The sequence below is a fragment of the Euphorbia lathyris genome, chromosome 1 (genome assembly GCF_963576675.1).
Source record: "Euphorbia lathyris chromosome 1, ddEupLath1.1, whole genome shotgun sequence".
NCBI lineage: Eukaryota > Viridiplantae > Streptophyta > Magnoliopsida > Malpighiales > Euphorbiaceae > Euphorbia > Euphorbia lathyris.
The window spans coordinates 102779066-102787744 of record NC_088910.1 but is presented as its reverse complement, the minus strand read 5'-3'; the positions used below and the strand labels follow the sequence as shown (position 1 = coordinate 102787744).

Sequence of the window (8679 nt, the reverse complement as noted above, 5' to 3'; positions counted from 1 at the left end):
ATCCTAGAGAAGAATAGAGGACGTTTCTTCTCAACAGACATCTTCTAGATTCAAACTGCGAGTTTGAATCTCTGCCTATTTAATCAAAGCTCAAGAATAAAATCAAGAAGACCAATTTAAGCATATACGAGATATATTGTAAAAAGCGAAAAATAGAGAAAGTGCTAAACACAAATCAAGTTCATATCTATGTAATCGATTAGAGAGAGATTAGTTCAAATACATTTTCCATCTGAAGAAATTGTGAGCTTTCGATTGTAGTCAGTAGTCTTTTGTTACTTCGATCATAAGTAGCAAAGTGTGAATTAGTATGAGTGATGATTGAAGGATTGTACTTTATTCAAACTTAAGATGTTCTAGAAAAACTTTGTTCTCTTCCTCTAAAAGAGATCGTTAGTGGCTTAAAGCTTATGAGAAGGTATCCTAAGGACTTGACGTAGGAAAGAGGCCGAACCATTATAAATTTGCTCATTATTCTTTCCCTACTATTTGCCTTAACTTATACCGAATTATTATGCTTTGAACTCTACCTCACATATCAACACTCTGAATATTCCTTTAACTGTGCATATCTTTCATATCTTCAAAACCTCTAATAAAGAGTCTTCCTTTGAGTTGGGAATTATCAGAAGTTGAAGCAATCTCAGTGGACTGAAACCTCGATAGACTGAAATTGCCTCTGATATTGAAATTACCCTCTATGGTATATTGACTTGAGTAAAAAGTTTTAAAGGAGTAAAATTACTCATTAGTTGTATTCACCACCCTCCCCACTTTAGAACTAATCCGCCTTATTAGAGACCAACATGGAAAAGGATTTAAATAGGAAGATGAACAATAGGGCATCTTTGTATTGATTAAAGAAAAGTTAAGTACAGCTTCGGTGCTTGCTTTTCCAAATTTTGAGAAACTCTCCGAGAATGTGATGCTAGTAGTGTTGGGGTTTGTGGAGTCCTCTGCAAGACAAGAGGCTAATGGCATATTTTAATCAGAAGCTATGTGAGTCAAGACAACCATGAATCACCTATATGACAAAGAATTTTATGCTATAGTGAGAGCATTAAAGACGTGGGAAAGGAATTTGTGCTTTATATCAACCACCAAGCATTGAAATACTTGGGAAGCCAAAAACAACTCTAGAGTTTGATGCATGCAAGATGGTTTGCATTTGTTGATAAGTTCCCCTATAAACTTATTCAGAAAGTCGAACATCAAAATAAAGTGTCGGATGCCTTGAGCCGGAGCGTTGCACTCCTCGAAACTATAACTCTTGAGGTGGATTGTTTTGCTCATGTGAAGGGGAACTGCAAGGAGGACACGTAGTTTAGGGCTATTCAGGAGAGTTGTAAGAATTAAGTTGGTGAAGGGGAGTACCATGAGCTAGATGAGTATCTTATGAGAGGGAATCAGTTGTGGTTACCATGTACCTCCATTCGGGAGAAGGTGATTCAGGATTTACATGGGGGAAGCCTTGGGCGACACTTCAAAAGGGAGAAGACGTATAAGGTAGTGAGTTCCCAGTACATTTGGCGAAAGATGAGGAAGGATGTAGCATACCTAGTGGAGAGGTGCTACATGTGCCAAACTGCCAAAATGTATGCCACCAATTCGAGATTACATATGACCTTACCCGTGTCGGATACCGTTTGGGAGGACCTACCCATGAATTTTGTTTTGGGCTTGCCAAGAACACAAAGGGGAATGGACTCCATATTTATGGTGGTTGACCGGTTGTCGAAGATGGGGCATTTCATTCCATGCCAGAAAACTATGATGCTTCAGCTATAGTTAAGCTATTCTTTCAAGAGATAGTGAGGCTCCATGAGGTCCCGAAGAGTATTCTGTCCGATCAGGATACTAAATTTCCGAGTCACTTTTGGAGAACCTTATGGGCCTTATTTGACATGACTTTGAACTTTAGTACCACTGTTCATCCTCAAACCGGCGGGAAAACTAAAGTGGTCAATCGGACTTTGAGGAGCCTATTGAGGAGCAAATGCAAACATAAGTTGAGGATGTGGGATTTAGTATTGGCCCAAGCCGAATTTGCATATAACGGCTTCATCCACTTGGGTATAGGAAAATCACCCTTTAATATCGTGAGCATCCCAAATGGTGAAAAGGTGAGCATCCCCGCTCACAAACTTACTATTGAGTACTAGACATGTTCATGGATTGGGTCGGACTAGGCTTGGACCAGACCTAGTCGGGTTTCACATTTAATTACTTTGTCCAAAGCCAGCCCAATCCACACTATATTTACACCGGACTCGGGCCGAGCTGGGCCAGACTAAAAACATTGATTCCCAAACCCAACCAAATCCGCCCAAGTAATATTTATTTTATGTCTCATTAATGACATCTCTTTAAATAGCACTGTAAATTTAGACATAGAAGAGTATATATTTATAAATCCTTCCAATGAAGGAAAATCTATTGTGTCTGGCTCCATAATTATAACCTAAACTAAGAAAATAAAAAACAAAACCTAACATATTATTTCTTTTGAAACTTTTGATAATTTCTCAACCAATAAAAAGAAAATTATGAAAGATATTTACAAAAAGCTAGGGCATTAATTCAGTGGTGTTTCCTGTAAGTAAAAGAATTAGATGGGCTAGAACAAATTCAGGCCGGGCCCAACCGGGCTTATTAGGTAAAGCCCAAGCCCAATTTATTTTATATATGGACTCATCCGGGCTTGGACCAGGCTGGGCTTAATATTAAATAAGTATGTCCAAACTTAACCCATATGAAGTGGGTTTGGCCGGGGTACGGCAGGGGCGGAGCCAGGCTAGAGCCCGGGGGGGCCGAAGCCCCCCCCCCCCTCCGATCACCGGCTCCGCCCTTAAGTATCGTTAGTTTTATCTCGTGTAACCCCCTATAATATTGGTATATATTTAACCTATGTAGTATTATTTCAATAGTTTAAAGTGGTCAAGTTGGTTAAGAGTTTTATTTTAAGGTGAGAGGTCATGGGTTCAAACCACACCAAGCTCAATTCCTGGCTCCACCATTGGTGGACGGGCAACTTAAGGTGGGGGACGAAGTCATGGTACACTTGAACAAAGAGCACCTAAGAAATGCAACATAGAAGTATTGTTCGTACAAGACAGTTTGACGTAAATTTTTGTGATAAATTTATACGTAGCAAATTTAGTTTTTAACATTTTAACAGAATTTTTACAATTTTATTAGCAATACATTAAATGTCACAGGCATAATAAGTATTTGAAAGGAAAGTGACAATTAAATACCAGACAAACCAGTTTTTCTGATTTCCGATAACGTATGACTAAAATTGATCTTATTTAAAAATGTTAAGGTTAAATTTATATAATTTCATATGTTAACCCTAAATCTATACTTATTCTTAAAATGTTAAAATTAAATTTAGTTTTTATCCAATTCATCATCCGTTAAAACTAAAAAATAAATTAAAAAAAAAACTAAAAAATAAATTGAAATATATTTATTTATGGGGTTTTCATACTGTGCTAGTGCCATTTCTTTCTCTATTTCCAATTAATTTTATTTATATATTTTATCCTATGTTAACAGTTTTTGAAAAAAAAAAGGACTTATAACAAAAATTATATCAATAGCTACATCGTCATTAGCATTGAAAAAACAAAATAAGGATGGATTGTCAACATTATAATGAAACTACTAGAAATCCCATTTACCATTTAATCATTTTAAAAAAATTTAATAAATAACGAAATTTTATAATTTAATTAGTTCAGTATGTTTCACAGTGTATATAATATTTCACATTTATTTTAAATTTGATTAATATGTGCAAATAACCTTTTTATTCATTTTTTATTTCAAGATCATTAATAGAATCAATGCAAACGCCTACAATATCGTACTTCCAAATTGGTTGGGTAAGATGTCACCCTCTTTCAATGTACGTGACCTAAACCCCTACAAGCCGGACGCACCCCTTGAGTATACTACAGAAGACTTGGGGTCCAATTCCTCTCGAGAAGAAGAGACTGACGATGACTTCAACATGAGGGATCCGGGGAAAGCCTGAAATTGAGCCGACACAACATGTAGAGACAGGAACACATCATGTGAGCAATCAAGGGATCGAAGAAGCTAAAGAAAGACTATCACACGGTCTGTGACATCACCCACACATCATGTGAGATGTTGCGGAAGTTTCTATCCGCTTTTTATTAATTCATACGGCGTGTCACTACAGCCACATGTCGTATGAATCATAATGGAGTCAGCCCAAGCTTGCATGAAGAACTACCACGTGGATCGCCACATTTCAGCCACACGATGTGTCACCTTGACCACAAGCTATGTGACCTAGTTTCATAACCAAGTTCATCAAGTATGTTGTTGTTTTGCCATTTGGCCCTATTTACTTGCCTTCCATTATCTTACTTTACCCTTTTCACCCCTATTTATTGGATGATACAGAGAGAGTATTAAATCTTTTACCACCTAGAGTTAGGGAGGTATATAAGTTTAAAAGTTTGTAAGGAAAGTTTTTATCTATCAATCAAACTTATTTTTTTCCTCCATTAGAGCTAAGATATTCACCTTGAATGAGGTTATTTCCTACTAGTAAAAGCTAGTGAAAAACATATTTCTTTATTGGTTTACGATTAAAACCTTCATTATCATCACCAATCCGTATCACTTTACAAATTTGTTTTAGTATGAATTTCACCTCTCTTGAGAATTTCTGGATCCGTCCTTGATAAATTTGAGTTTAATGTCAATTTTTCTTATCTAAACCCCCGCATATTAAACATAGATTCGGGCGGGCCGAGTAGATACAATACTCAAGAATACATTTGTCTTGTTTGCAATATGGGGAAAAAAAACATGATAGAAATGGAAATTTAATTAACCAAAACCAAAATTTACATACAAAAATGATGGTATTCCCAATTAAAAACAACCTTGAGGTTGAACATGGCCAACAGTGTTTCCAAGTGCATTAATACAAGAAGATTGAGCTTCTTGATTTGAATATGTCAGGTTGACATCATGCATTCTTATCCCTCTACATGGATACATTGAGCTGCAATCCAGTTTTATAGCAACTGATGTTGCTGATGTTCCTCTTATTCCTTCATATATAACATCACTTATTTTTATACCCGATACCTGTATATATACATATAATTATACCATTAGTCACCATATATAAGAATATAATTGAGTAATAAATAACTAGTAATTACCTTATTAGGACAATGTAAATTGTGAGGACAATAATGTTGATCGATAATAATAGGGTTCTGAACATTTTGCATAATTGCTCCGATGAATCGGATATTCCGAACAAATCCCGTACTCCGTCTAGCCCACGACTTGATTCGGAACCCATTTTGTGTATCAGCAAAGACACTGTTTTTAACTGTCACATTTTGAACTCCTTGTTCCTTCAAATCTTTAGCCAGACTTCCTATGCTGCAAAATGCAATCAAAATGATCATATTTCGTGTATCTGTAAATCGTGTTATCGTATCATAAGTTAAAAATAAATATCAGACCTGATTCCATGACCCGGACCGCATTTAACACCTTCAATCCACATATTCTTAGTTCCAGGGCCTATGGAGATGCAATCATCCCCAGTCTGGATTCTAGTTTTGTAGATGACAACATTGCTTGAATATTGGACGTGAATACCATCTGTATTGGGGCTGTTTCCATCTGCCGTAATTTTAACATTTTGAAGATTCACATTCTTGCAGCCATTGAACACCATGTGAAACATCTGGCTGTTCATCGACAATAATCCTTTGATCTTTATGTTTTCAGAATTTGTAAAGCTCAGTGTCTGCAATCATAATTAGAACTTCGTGTTAACATATTCTACGTGATTATATATGATATGATCGGGTGTAAAATGAATTACCGTAGCACCAGTAGGGCAATTTTTAGCTGTGGTTTTGCAGTCCCACAAAGAAGAACCTTTAGCATCCATTGATCCACCGACAATTGAAACGCCATTAACACCTTGGAAGCTAAACCAACTGGTGGATTTGGCTAGAATTTTATAGTCTCTTTGAGCCACTAAAGTGCCATCGATTAGAAGCTTAACATTAGGGCTATTGCAGGCACCTTGAAACACCATTGAACCAAGCAAATACCTTCCTTTAGGTACATAAATTGTTGCTGAATCTGCAGAAGCACAAGCTTGAGCCCAGGTATGGAGAAAAGCCTTAGTTGAATCAGTGAATCCATTCGGTTTTGCTCCATAGTTTAGTATATTGTAAGTTGTAGTGGAAATTGATGAGGAAATGGAAATTAAGAAGAAGAAGAAAGAGGAGAGAATTGGATTGAACATTTTGATGATTCGATTGAGAAAATAAGGAAGAAGGAATTAGGGGAAAAGAGAAGGTGGTTATGAAGTGGTAATGAGTTAAGAGCAAGTAGTGGGAAGTTGAAAAGTAAGTTTACAGTGGAGAAGTTGAAGGAGGTTTTAGAGGGTAATTACTAATTATAAATTGTATGATTAAAGAACAGCGGTTATGAAAAACAAGAGGAATAGTTTAAAGTTAAGTTTATGTTTTTATATTGTTTTTAAATGGAAAATGAAAGAAACCTACGCTACAATATATACTAAAGTCTACTTTGTACTATTAATTAGTATAATGCCATTTTTTTTATAAACATACTTGTTTGATTAGATGAAAAAAGTACCAATACAATCATAAAAAACACAAGGAGTAAAATCCTAACAAAACCATAAAGGGACGAAATTGATTACAAAGAGCATAAAAATCCATAAAAGGTATAAAAAACATAAAAAACAATGAAACATATACTTCTTGGAAATCAAAATCCGTAGAAGAGCAACTGCAGCAATCTGATCTTCATCATTCAGACCCTTTCGAATATTTGGATCAGAATCATTTCTTTTGTTGCAACCACATAGATCTATTGATTTACGTATAAGATAAATCGTTTCTGCACTTGCTAAATCCGAAAAAGATATAAATAAAAGAATGATTGGGAGCAGATACAATTCAGACAGATATAGAGATCTACAAAATATATGAATACTAAATAAAAAAACAAACATACAATCTAACCCGGTGGGAGGAGGAAGAAGGAAAATTCCTTCTTCCTTCTTAAAGTAGATCCGCTTTGATTTGGGAAGAGTATAATGCCATTAGTTTAAATTAAATTGATCACATCCGTTAAAACTCAAAAATAAATTGGAATACATTATAATGAAACCAGTAGAAATTATGGGTTATAAATTATTGTTATCATTTTTTTAATAATAAATAAATAAATAAATAAATTTTATAGTTCAATTACATTAGCGTGTTGTACAATATATATAATACATTTATTTTAGATTTAATTAACAAAATTTTGAATTTTTCAACTGTACAAATTATTTATTTATTTATGTGATATTTAGTATTGATGGATAATATATTAAGTGAGCTGCTAAATACCGCTATCAAATTCCTTTTCACCGCCATTTTTGGATTTTTTTGCCCATCTCATAATTTTGATCAAAAACTGAAAATTCTCTCTCCAAAATCATAAATCCGAACAACAATAATTGCAATTATGAAAATAATTGATGTGTGACAATCCGAACCCCGAAAATTGATGATTACGAGTCGGAAACATTAAGATTTACATCTTTTTATCAAAGAACTCATGAAAATAATACATATTTTTCATGACGATTTTGCATTTTTCGTCACAAAAAATAGGAGAATTTTTAATTTTTCGTCACAAAAAGTTGAATGATTTAGTATTTTTCGTCACTAAAAATTTTACGATTTTGCATATTTCAAAATTTAGCCTAAACAGATGCCGCATACCATTCCCACCATGGCGGGAACGGATGCCGCATTAGTTTAGGCTAAATTTTGAATTTTCTCTCAAATTTTTTTTTTCCAATTTTGACAAAATTTTTATGCCAAGTGCAAAATGGTCCAATGTGTGCGGTGATAAGGATTTTGGATGCGGTATATAGCAATACCCGACATATTATTGCATAGGAGAAATTTTTATATCCCGGTGCAATATATTTGTGCAATTAAATAATGTTATTTTTAACAGAAAATTATTAGAAGCATCCGGTTCTTCATATCAAATGGAGGAGCTCCCATATATATTTTGACACGTGTAATATGGACTCATATCTATTATAAGAGGTTCCACTATTTTAGTTAGGCAAAAAACATCCTGAGGCCCTTGATCTTTGATTGTTTGGTGCATTACGTCCACGATCTTTCATTTAGACACATTGAGCCCCTAAACTTTCATTCTTTAATGCATTAAGCCCTCGATCTTTCATTTAGACACATTGAACCTTTTATCTTTCATATATGGGTGTATTAGGCCCTTCCGTAAATCAATTCATATATATAGGTGTATTAAGAGTCTGTTTGGTTCAACTGTTAGCTAATAGATGTTAATGTTGATGTTAGTTGTTTGCGGTTGTAGTAAGATGTTTGTTGTTGTTGGTTGTTTGTTATTAACTGTTTAATTATTAGTGGTTGGTAAAATTATATTGAACTATTGCTGTTAGTATTACAAATGTCTAATATGGACTTGTTTTAAATTAATCCACAAATAAATTATAAACTAAATTGTTCTCAAGAAAAAATAAATTATAAAATAAAAAATGTATTATACAAATTAATAAAAATAATTTAAATAAAAAAATAA

The 8679-nt window shown here is 34.3% G+C and overlaps 1 protein-coding gene across 1 annotated transcript; it reads right to left on the bottom strand.

Annotated features, from left to right (window-relative positions):
• Positions 1-4818: 4818 nt before the first annotated feature.
• Positions 4819-6263, bottom strand: LOC136212693 (polygalacturonase-like). Its single transcript, XM_066002784.1, has 4 exons — positions 5894-6263; positions 5526-5815; positions 5214-5442; positions 4819-5136 (listed from the first exon to the last, which is right to left on the bottom strand). The coding sequence occupies exons 1-4, from the start codon at positions 6110-6112 to the stop codon at positions 4918-4920; spliced, it is 957 nt and encodes a 318-aa protein (XP_065858856.1). The 5' UTR covers positions 6113-6263; the 3' UTR covers positions 4819-4917.
• Between the last annotated feature and the right edge of the window lie 2416 nt (positions 6264-8679).